The sequence below is a fragment of the Onychostoma macrolepis genome, chromosome 04, assembly GCF_012432095.1.
Source record: "Onychostoma macrolepis isolate SWU-2019 chromosome 04, ASM1243209v1, whole genome shotgun sequence".
NCBI lineage: Eukaryota > Metazoa > Chordata > Actinopteri > Cypriniformes > Cyprinidae > Onychostoma > Onychostoma macrolepis.
The window spans coordinates 32,632,392-32,646,145 of record NC_081158.1 but is presented as its reverse complement, the minus strand read 5'-3'; the positions used below and the strand labels follow the sequence as shown (position 1 = coordinate 32,646,145).

The 13,754-nt window shown below is 37.8% G+C and overlaps 1 protein-coding gene across 5 annotated transcripts; it reads left to right on the top strand.

Moving 5' to 3' along the window:
- Positions 1-439: 439 nt before the first annotated feature.
- On the top strand, positions 440-13,474 carry znf800b (zinc finger protein 800b). Of its 5 annotated transcripts, none has more exons than XM_058774183.1 (6): positions 440-668; positions 4,292-4,367; positions 7,009-7,104; positions 7,290-7,433; positions 8,673-9,933; positions 12,521-13,474. In XM_058774183.1, coding segments are annotated over exons 2-6 (1,554 nt in total). In that variant the 5' UTR covers positions 440-668; positions 4,292-4,315; the 3' UTR covers positions 12,522-13,474. The 5 variants fall into 5 exon arrangements, with proteins under 5 accessions (XP_058630166.1, XP_058630163.1, XP_058630165.1 ...); XM_058774180.1 differs by having other exon boundaries at positions 442-668; positions 4,292-4,412; XM_058774182.1 differs by lacking the exon at positions 440-668 and adding an exon at positions 747-1,033 and having other exon boundaries at positions 4,292-4,412.
- Positions 13,475-13,754: the final 280 nt, after the last annotated feature.

Genomic DNA, 13,754 nt, shown 5'->3' with positions numbered 1-13,754 from the left:
TATATATCGATTAGGCTATATAGTAGGTAATAATATATTGTTATTATATCCACACCGATTAATAAGTTTAGATCATGTCATCTTATTGAAATAGTTTCTACATATTAATGGAAGAAATACATTTCTTTAAATGTATTTACATACATAAACACTATAGTATGTACTTTAATTAGCCTAAATTATATTTTAATTAACTTTAAAATGTATAGGAATTAACTATTATAATCATTAGACTTACACATTTAATAAAATTGTATTTTTTTTTAAAACATGGAAAGAGCGTACTTTTTAAATTTAAAAACTTTTTTTTAGTTCATAAAACAGCATGCGCGCATAAATATTTAACTACTGTCAAAAATGTCCTTTTTTGGAAACTTTTACGTTTTAAGTAAGTTCATTTGAATTTGCATTTGCATGATGATAGTCAAAGCTATTTACTGTAAATGCAGATTTTAGTTCCCAGGAGGTTAAATGTCTTCTTTGGCTACAGTTCGCGACTCGGACCGGCTCGGATCGGATCTCGAAGCACTAGGTCACGGCACCCTGATAGATCTCCAGTGTTTGCTCAGTAGGACACGTGCATGTGGTGGAGGCGTCACGCACCTTCCAAGAGCTCTTAAAGTCAAAGTCGAAGTAGCCTATCTTCCGGGAATCCGCGGATTATATCGGTAAGAACAACCAGAAGCTTCGTTTAAGCCGCACAACCTTGGATGAAGCGAATTGCACGCGTTTTAAACACGTAAAAGCGTCGCGTTTCCTCCCAGAACGCGGTTGTTTTGCAGAAAATGGCGTCACGGTTTTGTTGTTCAGTCGGTGGATGGTGAAGAGACGGCTCGGTTTCGATTCCGTGCACCACTAGGCAGGCTTTAGATGGCTTATAGGATGCAGATGACTGTTGTTAAATAAATTGTTTGTGTTTTGTGGTCATTTTCATCATGCGTGAGGCAGGAGAGAGCGCGCAATGGCGCAAGGCTCTCCAGCGCCGCGCGCAACGACGAGCGAAGCGCAGCGCAGCAGTTCGTAACTCACGCAGGTTCGGTTTGGTTGGGCTTGTTTGGGGGTCTATGGGTTGTAAAGTTTGTTTTGCGTGTTTCGTGACGTCTTTTATGCTTTTCCTTATGCGTCATCGTCGCCCTTTGTGGTTTTAAATCGCATTGCCGAGTGGTTCTTCCTTGTCTGGTTCGTTCGCGTTGATTTTGGTAGTTTCAAACGCGTTCGTGGCGTGGACGAGGAGGGGAAAATACTGAGAAATCAGGCTCAAGTGAAGGGTCGGACACCGTGACAACATCATAATCAATCAAAGGTCAGAGTATCGAGCGAGAACATACTTGAGTGGAAGTAAGAAAAAGTTTCCACGTGAAATGATAGGTTTAGCAGCAAGTTAACTGCTTTGTAAAGCAGCTCGTTTAGTCACAATTTCTCAATGCCTTCATCACTATGTAGAGTTGTAGGAAAAACCGGATGCCAAACTGAAATCGGTAAATGAAAACGACATGAAACCATCAGCAGCTGTTATTATAGGTGTTTGGCATTTGAATACAGTTTATAGACTGATTGTCAGCTGTGTTCACTTAAGTGTTGTCATTTAAATGTACAGAGTAAATATTCTTCAAAATAATACTTAAGTACAGTAATGAAGAACAACTTTTATTAATTTACACTTATGAATTGTGGGACTGGCAGTATGTAGTATGTTTTCAGGAGATTTTGTTTGAGTTTGTGTTTACAAGTTAGTACATATGCAGAAGTAAAGTGATGTAATGACTGCGCTTTGTGTGATGTCATAATCATGTAACTCATATTATATTAAAATGTCAACATGTTTTGCAAATCTATCAAGTTGGACTTAAGTTAGCTGCCAATGAATTTTTTAACAACAGAGTTTTTATAATAAAGCTATTTTTTTATAAACGAAATAAGAAATAAATGAGAAAAACAGCAAGTGTTAAAATCTGTTTAAAAAAAACATTAAAGGAAAGATAGAGGAAATAAGTTGATCGATTGAATGAATAAATAAATAAATAAAATGTAAGGTTCAATTACAAGAACCAATGATTTTTATATGTTATAAAAGTAACTTTTTAAAAGTTAAAATCAGTTGTTCAATAAAATACTTACTTGGTATGATCTTTGTTATAGAAAATGACAAATTTAGATGAAATCAAAATGAAAACATTGATGTTTTATTCTTTTATTTTTAGGAATAAGTCTGAAGTACAATGTTGTAAATCATTTATACAGTGGTAGTTGATATGTGTCCCGAAATAGAGAACATCTGTCAAGATTCATGTTTCAAACTCTTATAAATGAGGAAAACTCATTTAAGAGACAGTTTAAAGTTATTATAATCTTTAAAAAAAAATGTTTTCTTTTAAATCACCCAAGGGGACAGAAAAGTTTCCATAGCTGAATCATCCATGTTATGAGCGGAATACTTTGACAGTGTTTACACAAAAAGCATTTTTGTAGGTTGATGGATGTTGTTGGGATTATGATGATAATTTCGGTTCAGACACTTAAGGCACATGAAGTGGAGGCTATTTGAGTTGTCAGCACTTCCGATTGTTAATACGACCATAAACACACCAAAGTATTCAGATTACTGGTTTATTATTGTTTTTTTCAGTGACAGATGATTAACATTTTATCATTGATTCTTCCCAATATTTAATGTCTTATTACATTCTTGCCTCTAGAATGTAAGCAATGACACCACACGAGAATCACTGTTTGGAAAAAAGAAGAGTGCAAATGCGAGGCGAACCGTCACCTGTTCTCTATAATAAAACACAATGCATGCATCTCATTTAGAGGCTGTTGTCAACAAGAAGCAAACACATGTTTCTCTTTCTTATTTTATGTCATGAAATGCATATTTAGGGTTGGGTTGTAAGTAAAAACAAAAAAACTGGCATGCATTTTGGAATATGTAGAGAGCGAGAGATAGATAGATATAGACAGACTGACCTTCTATTAACTTTTCGATGGGCTTGTCATGTAGAAACCTTCAGTGATTGTCAAGACTGAGAGCATATGTTGTTGTTTTTCAGCCAAACTCCAGCAGAGGGCGACTCTTAGAGATCTTGCTTAAAGAGATAGTTCACCCAAAAATGAATTTTGTGTCGTCATTTACTCACCCTCGTGTCATTTCAAACCTGTGACATTTGTTCTTGTGTAGATCACGAAAGCAGATGTTTAGCAGAATGTTCATGCTGCTCTTTTCCATTCAGTAAAGGTTGATGGTGACCAGAGCTTAGACACGATTTGTCCTTTTGTTAAATAAATAAATTGCATTTAGTTAGCTGCTAGCCATGAAAAAGCACTCATCTTATTGCATTATAGTGTCACTTGCTGCTGCATTTGAATTGCATTGTGTCAGTTAGTGGTGTTTGTTGAGTGTGTAGGGTCTTTTACAGGCACAACATTTACTGGGTGATAGACATCTGAAGTAGGATCTTAAACAACCAGTATGTTTTTATTCAAGGGCAAAGGAAGTGTTATAAAATGGACAAGGATGGAGAGAAAGAGACAGACACATAAAGCAGATGCATTTTCAATGCATTAAAAGCAAAGTTATAATGGACAAACAAAATGACAGATACAATCAAAATTTCAAAAAGTACAAAATTACATCCATCATATTTTCCGGAAAATAAGCCTCACTGGGTCAAAATTGCATTGTTAAGAGAAAAAAACACAAATATGCATCAGTCACATTTTATTATTACATTCAGAAAAGAGTAAAATACCAGCAAAAAAAAAAAAAAAGAACATTAAATGTTTTATTAACACTATAAATGTATTGTATTTTCCTGTCACTCCACAACAAGTTCTTTAAATTGAATGGTAGTCAGAATCGGAAAAAAAAAAAGTATATAACAAACATAAATGATACAATTTTATGCAAATTTATTTTATTTAAATGCACCATACAATTAAAGTTGCTTTGAATTTTTTTTGTGTGTTTTGATGTTAATTGCATTATAGAAGTCACTTTGGGGTAAAAGCGGCAGCATGTTTTAGATATAAAAAAAAATTGGGGGGAATAAAGCTTAATTTAAAAGACATGATGTCTGACACTGCATCTAGACCGATAAACAATAATTGCATTTAATAATCAGACATATTATACATTTATAAATTAAGTTTAGTAATTTAATAATTATAGTACCATATAATAAGCTAGATTTAAAGGTTTTTGTCAATTTATCATGCTATAATAGCTCTCCACAGTGCCATTTAGGGTTTGACGTCGCTGTTTATTGCCCTGCTGTTCTCTCTTTCTCCACAGAGACACATTTGAGGTGGTTTAGAGATGGAGGAAAACCCAGCCAATGAGAAGTCTTGTCAGACAGATGAGATCACAGGTGAGGCTGCTGTGCCCGGGCCTGACCATGCGAGCAAGACGCTAGGTAAACTTCCGCTTTCTGCCTGTTTATTGAATCTTAAATGAGTACTACATGTAATACATACTGCACGCTTTTTGACCATTGGGATCCATTCTGACCGGTCCACATGAATGGACATAATCCGAACAAGAGTAAATGCATTTTAAAAGCGGCCCATCGACTCTGATCCTTCCCTGTTAGAGGATTACAGCAAATTCCTTCATGGCCTGCTATTGTCCCTCACTCAGTAGGGGTCACTAGAGTCTGTGACCCTTACAGAGGAGAGGTCATGCCCCTCCCCCCTCAGCCTGCTCCTATAATGGAAGATAAATTTACACACACTTACATAAACTAGTGTGAAAGGGTGGTAACTTACACTTAAGATTACTGAATCAAGCAAAGTGCAATTGTCAAAGGCTTTTTATCAAGTAATGATCAGCTCCTTATAAATTTGTTTGTCCTTTTTAAAGATTTCTATCATATTTATAATTGTAGCATGATGCTGAAATGAAAGTGTTTGTGTGGGGATTGTGAATGAAGTTATACTGGGAGGTCAGTAGGCCACGCCCCCTGTGATGAGGGATGGGTTCAGGGGAGGGGCTTGAGGTTTGTGTGAAAGTGATAGGATGTAGCAGTTTCACTTCCTGTTCACGTTACTTTTTCATGCTTTGTTTTTACTAATGGTAAAAATGAATTTAAATATCTTATATGCTTCGAAGAAAGTTTATTCCTTTCAATTCCAACATTAATTTTGAGCATACAAAACTACGATAGATTAATAAACCTTTTCTATAACAAAATAAATATAAACTTGTTTATTTTTCCTTTCATATTTCCAGGTTAGCTGATTTCCCTTGTATGATCTCAGCAGTTATTTTAGTATTATTTAGTCTTTTATTTTATATATATATATATATATATATATATATATATATATATATATATTTTTTAGCTTTTGTTTTATAATTTTAGTTTTCATTTTAATAATTTGTTTGTAATTTATAGTAGGTTTTAAAAATTATTTTTAGTATTTTAAACTAGCTTTTATTTTTATGTTTTCATTTTTCAGTTTAATTTTAGCTTTGGTAGTCTTTCTTATATGCTTTTGTCATTTTTACGTATATATTCATACGGATATCTATATAGCTTAAATTTTTTTTATTCCAGCTTTGGTTTTAGTAATTTTAGTACTTAAACATATTTATTTCAATTAGTTGCCAAGGTAACTTTAAGTTCAAGTTTATCAGCTTTTAAATATATATATTATTTCTGATAAACGTACCATGAACTTACCAAATAATTTAAATATTTTTTAACGCTTTTATGTAATGTTGTCTGCAAACTAGTGAGTAAATCAAGTTTTCTTTACCAGAAAAAAACATTCTCTCATCTGGCACTTGGCTCTTGTGTACAGACAGAACTGTTTAGTGGAAACTGACGCATAGATCATCACACCAACCAAACATCAGTCAGAAATGTTCAACCGCAGAGCCCTAGATTGATTCTGAGTGTGTGTTGACTGCTACCTCCTCACCTAGCCATCTTGACATTGGCAAATTTCCGGCCGTTCCTCTAGGAAATTCCCTCACACAGTCATAAAACACCTCCAATATAAGGCGAGTCTCTGAGGGCCGCTGTAAACACACCGCTGGGCTCTGCTGGCTGGTCCAGCCATAAATTCACCAACATCCCCATCATCAATCTACGACTGATTTGGTCGCTTTATCCACAGCTGTGTTCATGCCCTGTATCTTCACACACGATTGATTTTTCACCTCCTTGCGTAGTGAAGAGTTATTGTCTCCCACTGCGTATATTTTCCTACGTAGCTCTTGCGATGGAAAATGCTCTTTTAGAGTCGTTTAAGATAATCTGTTCTTTAACTTCTCTGGATTTTTAAGAAAATATAACAGGTTTTGCTTGTGCAAACTCACCGTCATGATGCTGTAGTGTTTGTTCAGATCCATAACCTTGAGTATGAGCAATAATAATGCTAGTGATATTTGTATAAAAGTCCTTTCTGTAATAGTCTCCACAAACTAGAGCTTCATTAATCACCACCTTGAAATATTGGCATACGTAACCCAAACAGAAGAGATATTATCCGATTTATCCAGTGGAAAAATGGAGATGTGTATTGAATCAAAGCTTTTGTTTCAGAGCCAGACGTTTTCGCAAATACTCATCTAGACAGTCGCAGGCAACGGCCATCAATAATGCAAACTTTAATAAAGTCTCATTTAGAAAGCACAAGCTGAACCTCTGAATGGATATGACTCATATCGGCAAGATCTGCCATCCGAAACATACTGGCATGAGCACAGCAAACTAGACTTCAGATCATCATTTCTGTATAATGAGTTTGTCTGGAGAGGATTATTCAAAGAGATTCAGCCTGACGGACTGTCATAGGTGTTAATAAGAGAGATAAGCAGCATTATAACTGAGGTGCATGATTAATTGGATGAGGTTTCTGTGATGCAAAGGAAAAACCTTCACTATGAGCATTTAGAATATACTGTTTTATGCCTTTTCTCTGTTTACAGCAGCAAATCTGTTCTGAACATTTCAAACGTCTAGTGTGCATATTGTAAATAATGACACTGTTTTTCTATTGCAGTCTATTCCACGGAACCTGGAGATCCTCCTCTGCTACAAACACCGCTGCTAACCTCCAAATCTGGCATCCAGCAGATCATTGAATGTTTCCGCACAGGTGCCGTTTCTGTTCACAATGTGTTACCTAACCTCTGTTTCTTCTCTTTATGATCATAGTAGACTGAACAGTTAGAATGAAATGGAAACTATGTGGAGAATTTAAGCCCAGTCGTCACAAACATTAACTGAGCCAACACAGAATCCCATTAAGTCTAATCACTGCCCTCTTGCACTTACTTTTAGGTACTGCACAGCTGAAACACATTCTCCTCAAAGAGGTGGACACGATCTTTGAATGTAAACTCTGCCGCAGTCTCTTCCGTGGCCTTCCCAATTTGATCAAACACAAGGAAATTTATTGTTTCACACGAATGCCTGAACCTGATGGTTAGTATAGCACTGCATTTCTATTTTCATTCTCTCCTAAAAGACCGGTTTTGAGTTTACCCTAAGTTTTTTTTTTTTCATTGACATATGGCAATAAAGCACTATTGATGATTGGTGATTGCAATTCTGCCTGTTCATAGTGTTGTTCATTCCACAAGATGTTGTTTTGGCAGATTGGCTTCAATATAGGCTGTTTTTAGACTGGAAAGAAAGTTTTGAGTTCTGTATGTAAATTTGTTTGGTTAAACTTTGCATGCTAACATATTTCACACTGCTATTAATCAGAGTTTGTCAAGTTGTTGAGTATTGTATGCTGATGATCATGTTAATGATTGATTTATCAATGACCCATTGTTTCAGCTAATGGTCTAGGTCAGAGGTCCCCAACCACCGGGTCGCGACCCACTACCGGGCCGTGGAAGAATTTGTTCTGGGGAAAATGTGTATAGATATGACACTCTGTTATTTATTGTGCGTAAATGATTTTTCTAATTACTCTTTATTTTCGTTGTATGCGATTGATATCGAGTAGCAATTTGACGATGGTTAAATTAGTAAATAAAAGATTGCTCTGATCTGTCATAGGGCTTAAACGGATCGCAGTTGATCCGTGATATACGGACCAGGTCCAGACCCCACCGTTCGGCATGTACACGTTCAGTCTATTTAAAACCACAAGAAGAAACGAAACAGAACTCAATTCGTTACTTGCGAGCTGTACTCGCACACACCCGAAGCGCGCACAAGCATAGAGACATGTTTCAGACAGTGCGGCATACCGAATTGATTCCTCTTTCATGTATTCATGTAGTTTATACAGTAGAAGGCGAGCCAATGGATATCACACAAGCAACGTGCAAACTTTGCGCAATAGTTATGCCAGCGATCGTCTTAACTTCAGTTATACAGAAAGTGAAAGTAAAAAAACTGACAGAGTTTTCTAACACTGCATTAACAGCGCATATTATCTCAGAGACAAGAGACGACTCTACTTCAACATGTGCTGATAACAGTATAAATGAATAGAGCTGTTTTAAAGACCCTATCCACAACAACAACGGTTTTTTTTCAAACCGTAACCGGTCCGCGGTGTAAAAAAGGTTGGAGACCCCTGGTCTAGGTGAACTAGGTGTAATAAATAGTATAGTATATCTACATAGTACTCTTTAATATCCAAAAAAAGGAATGCCATTTTTCTATAATATGGCCCCTGTAACTAAGGTCTACTTCCGGTTCCAGGCCTTTCTGGAGATGGCAAGAAGAGCATAAAAGAACTTCTTGAAGCTATCTATCCCAGATCTGATAAAGAGGAATATATACTGAACCTGGAGCCCATTGCTGGCAACCAGAACGCCGTGTACCAGTACCTGTCCAAAGAAGATGACCTGCCACCTTCATCTCAGAGCGCAAACCACACGACCACAGACAGCTGGAGACACTACCACTCCAACAGCCAGGAACCGTACACGGAGGAGGTCCAGTTGGAAGAAGAGGAGAACAATTTTATTGATGAGGAAGATGAGAGTGAGAACATAGAAAAGGGAGAGGAAGATGCAGAAAAGGGGCATCAGGATAGTGAAGAACCTGAGGAGCCAACAGAAGAAGCTTGTGACAAAGACCTGGCCCCCTGCAAATGCCTCATTTGCAACAGGACGTACAGGGTTCGAGGCCACCTTAGAAGACACCTATGGACTGTACACAAGATTGTATCTTCTGGCTCCACAACCAACTCCAGTGATTCCATGTCCAGCTCCAAGAAAATGCCCAACAGTAAAGTTCCAGACAATCCCAACACTAGTCTCAGCTCTTCCTCTGACTTCCAGAGCCAGAAGAGCCCCAAGGAGGACAAGGTCTCATCCAAGGCTCAATTCTCCATAGGCTTTGACTTTAAGGCACACTTCTGCAAGCTCTGCAGGCGGACCTTTAGCTCCGTGCAGAACCTAGAGAAACACATTGAGTTGCACACGGATAATGGCACGGACTTCTTTGTCAAGTTTTACTGCTGTCCGCTCTGCCGCTACAAGACACGCCGCAAGAGGGACGTGTTACGCCATCTCTCAGAGTTCCACAAGAAGAAGTCCTCCTACCTGAGCAGGATCTCCCAGTCGCTGGAGAGCTACGCCGTCAAGAAGCCAGCGGAGGTCGTGTTGAACAAAGAAGAGGAGAAAGTTCAAGGTCGACAAGAAGAAGTGAATGTCCACCACAACCACACTTCACCATATCTGACACGCAGGAACTTGCCTCCAAAAGCTCCTGGCAAAGTGGGCAAAAAGACCTTGAAGACCAACAAAAAGAAGCGCCACAACGAGGAAGTGACCCATAACAAAAAATTAAAGCCTAGTAGCCCAAAAGGGGGGGCTACCAAGAAATCTCTGCACGTGTGCAACATCTGTGGGCAGAGCTTTAAAAAGACAAGATATCTAGGGTTGCACAAGAGAAGCCACCTGAAATCCGCAACCAGGAGCGCAGGTATCAGAACAAGATCCAAGGTCATGCTTTGGTGAGTGCCTCTGAATCAATGCGCTACACAAACTCTGTTCCAAACCCTTGTGAGCTACCTTGCTGTCTACTTCCTCCATAGGTACTGTAGTTCCTTATAGGGCAGGATACTAATTGGAACAAAGCCTCATAAGTAAATAATATGGAATGCTCTACTATAGGGACCCAGCTAACAGGGAGCGTTCTCCGAACTTTTTGGCAAGGTTCTACTAGGGTGACCATACAGGCCATTTTTACGGGATGCGTCCTTGCCAGGTTTTCTATATTGCCCAAAATATCCAGGTTTTGGCTGTTTGCACTGTACAGGTAGATTGTTGTGTGACATTCATGAGAGCTATAGAGAGCAGAGCAGACGGCTCCTTATGCTCTCGAATGGCTCTCGCACCTACTTTGGTGTCTTTTTTGATTGGTGCGCAGCGAAGCTTCAGGTCAAATGAACAAACAAAACGTGCGCATATTTGCATCGCTTTGATCGTTCTTTGTAGATCTCACCTTCTCACACGCAGCGCCACGATTGGTTGATTATGTTCAATACCTGCATGTTATTGGTCAAACTACTTTGGATGTTTTAGGCAATATTAAAATCCTGGCCAGGACGTGTGCCATTTGGCCACCCTAGGTTCTCCCCAAGTTATGAACAAACGTTCTTGCATTATCGTTAATGGAACATTCAAAGTTATCTGGTCTTTAATAATGTTCTCAAAATGAACATGTTTAATAATGTTCTCACATGTTTAATAATGTTCTCATCTTTTTTTTTTCCTGAAACATTTTAGTTAAACATTCGTCTAACCGTCTTTAAATGTTACTACTTTCAGAGTTCAGAGCATTCAGAGAACATTCCCGTAATGTTTCCTTTGCATTCCCAAAACTAAGAAAAAATGTTTTTAAAACATTTAAAAAACTGGATGTTTTGAACGTTTAGAGAACATTCAGAAGTAATGTTTTTATAACTCCGTAGGAACGTTACCTCCTTGACTTAAAGTTGATCCCAGTAGGGTTGGACATTAGCGAGTTGCTAAGCTAACAACTACGTTTTGGAGCAATACTTAGCATACACAAAGTATTATTCTCAACACTTTAAGGTATTGAATAAAATACTAGTATTTATTGTTGACATTTCTCCTGCATTGTTCACCAACTTTCACTTTTCAGCTAGCTCATTGCAATGCATTCTGCAGTTGCTTTCTTAGCTGAAGATACATAGTTCTGCCTTCGAATTTGATCAAAACATCTTAGAAGCCAGATTACATCATCACAGAACATTCTGCAATTGCCTTCTTTGCAAAACCTGCATGCAATTCTGCCTTTGATCTGGCCAAAACATTTTAGAAGTCAGCAGTGTAATGCTACCTACCTTAAGTTTAAATACTGATGCTTAATTGGGAGTGAGCTTATGATGCCTTAAAAGACTGTCTAGGTAGGCAGATCACTAGGTTGTGTGCAGCTGTTTCCTGTTGTCTGAACTTTGATGGTACAGCAGATGGTGTGTTGTAGTGGGAGAAAGGAATTGTGCTTTGGCTGGCGGATTGCTACCACAGCTTTGCTGTTAATGAATGAGAGAAATCCCAGGGTGGACTTCCTGCACGGAAGAATGAAGCATGGATGCCACAGCAAGGCCCCGGAAATTAGGCTGCCCTGGTCTCACCTCAAGGTTTAAAGAGCCCTTGGGGTGCCGGTTGAGTGGTGAGGGGGGCTTCTTTAAGAAGCAATTAAGATAACTCATCCGTGTCCTTGGAAACAGGGCTCGGCTCAGTCGTGCCGTATTAATCACGCCGCTCTGTCACAGGACCGGAGAGACAAGAGAAGCTCTCTGATCTTCAAATAAAGGTGACAGAGTTGCCTTGTGTATACATGTCCATTTTTTGACTTGCTATTTCCCCCATTAATGCCCCATTTTCTCCCTGTGGTAGAAGTCCATATGTCAGTCTGACAGTTAGCATTTCACTTGTTCCTCTGGGTCTGTCCTTGTGTTTGTCTCTGGGTTGCAGTAAGTTATATGTAACATGAAAACACATGAAGGCTGGATTACCGCCAACTCCCAGTTGACATGTGGCAGAGAGTTGCTTAAGTGATAATGTACTGGAGTCCATTCAGTGGAAACCATTCAGCTGCTCACAGTCTCTTGCACTTTATGATATCGGTTCCATATCGGACGGATATTGACGGATATTATTTAATTATATATTTTTAAATGTTGCATTTTTACATTTAGATTAGCTTAAGATAAGGGGAAAGAAAATATTTTAAAATAATTTTTTAAAACACTCTTTAATATAATCTTTAGCAAATCTCAAAATGAATATCAGTTTTTCATAATAATGTTGTGCTTAAATTTACTTGTAGAATTTAAAATGTTTCATTTTACTTTATAATGTTGGATTTTTTGTTATTCGTTCAGACAAAATAGCATAACATGTAAGTAATTACTGGCTTACTGGTGTCAGCCAGATTTGTAACTGTGGTGCATCCCTACTATAAAATGGCTCAGTTTAACTGACCATGAACTTACTTAAGACACTTGAAAGAATATCATGGTTTTTTATGATTTATGATAGTATTTTGTGTCTCCTGTCTCTCTTTATTAGATATCTTCTGACAGAAAACTGGATTTGCAGCAACTGTGGAAAGACATACTGGACAGTGAGAGTCACAAAGAAAATCAGAACCACTAAAAAAGTAAAAGAAACAGTGCTGTACTACAAAAAGTTAACAAAAAACTTTAAACCATAAGTGGGATATGAGAAAACCTCAGAAAGAGCTTTTCCATCATCCATACAGGAGAATGTATGTCAATGTAACGGTACAGTGTTTTCAGCTGCACTCTATTAACTCTATCAACCAGATGAGAGGAAATACATATGCTTTCCATTCACCCGCTGCCATCAATAAGATTTGACATTTCCATCCAAAACCAAGTAGACGATTGTTCCAGGATCCCGTTGTAGCAGGTTTAGCCTCAGGTGGAGCTCAAGGCACACAGGCTCTTGGTGAGAGGGCATTGAACTCCTGCAGACAGCAGCTGAACGTCTGCTATTGACACCCGTCGGGCTCATTGGTATTCAGTGCAGTCGTATGGAGTAAGATCTGGATGTTTTTCTTTTCTTTTACTGAGGAAACGGTGGACACCGAAGACCACTGGAACTTAATGAACTCGGATTCTACTTCAGTTATTTTAAGGGAAAGGTATCTTTTATGTTTATGTCACATGCTCTGGGGAAGACAACCAGTTGTCCTTATATAAACTGCAGGCCAATGCTAAATGCTTTCTATGAGATCTTTTTAGTCGCCTTTCCACTGCAGTTCTTTGATGAATTTGTCTCCTATCAGTTTTAGATCCTTCTTTCATTATATTTCTCTCCTCATTTGTCTGTTAACATTTTACAGAAAGGTTAACAGGTCTTCACAAACATTCACTGTGCAAAACTGTAGATCCAAGTTTCTTTTTTAGCCTTCCGGAGGCTTGACGGATAAAAGTTGGTAGACGTTTTATTTCTCATTGTTAAAATGAATGTATTGACCAACAATAAACAGAGAAATCGACAAATGTGCATTGATTATTTTTTTCTGTTAAGTGACATATAAAGGCATCTCGCGTTATCATATAACAGGATTTCCAAAGCAGGAGTTTGTGACGGAACTAAAAGGTTTGTGAGTTGTTTTTTTCATCAAATATGGTGTTACTCATCAAATGATTGATTCTATATATAAAATGAGACTTTAAATGTATTATTGATTATTTATTTATTTATATATATAATTAATATGTATATGTATATGTATATAGAAAGGCTAAAGATGATTAAATCCCAAAGAGTGATG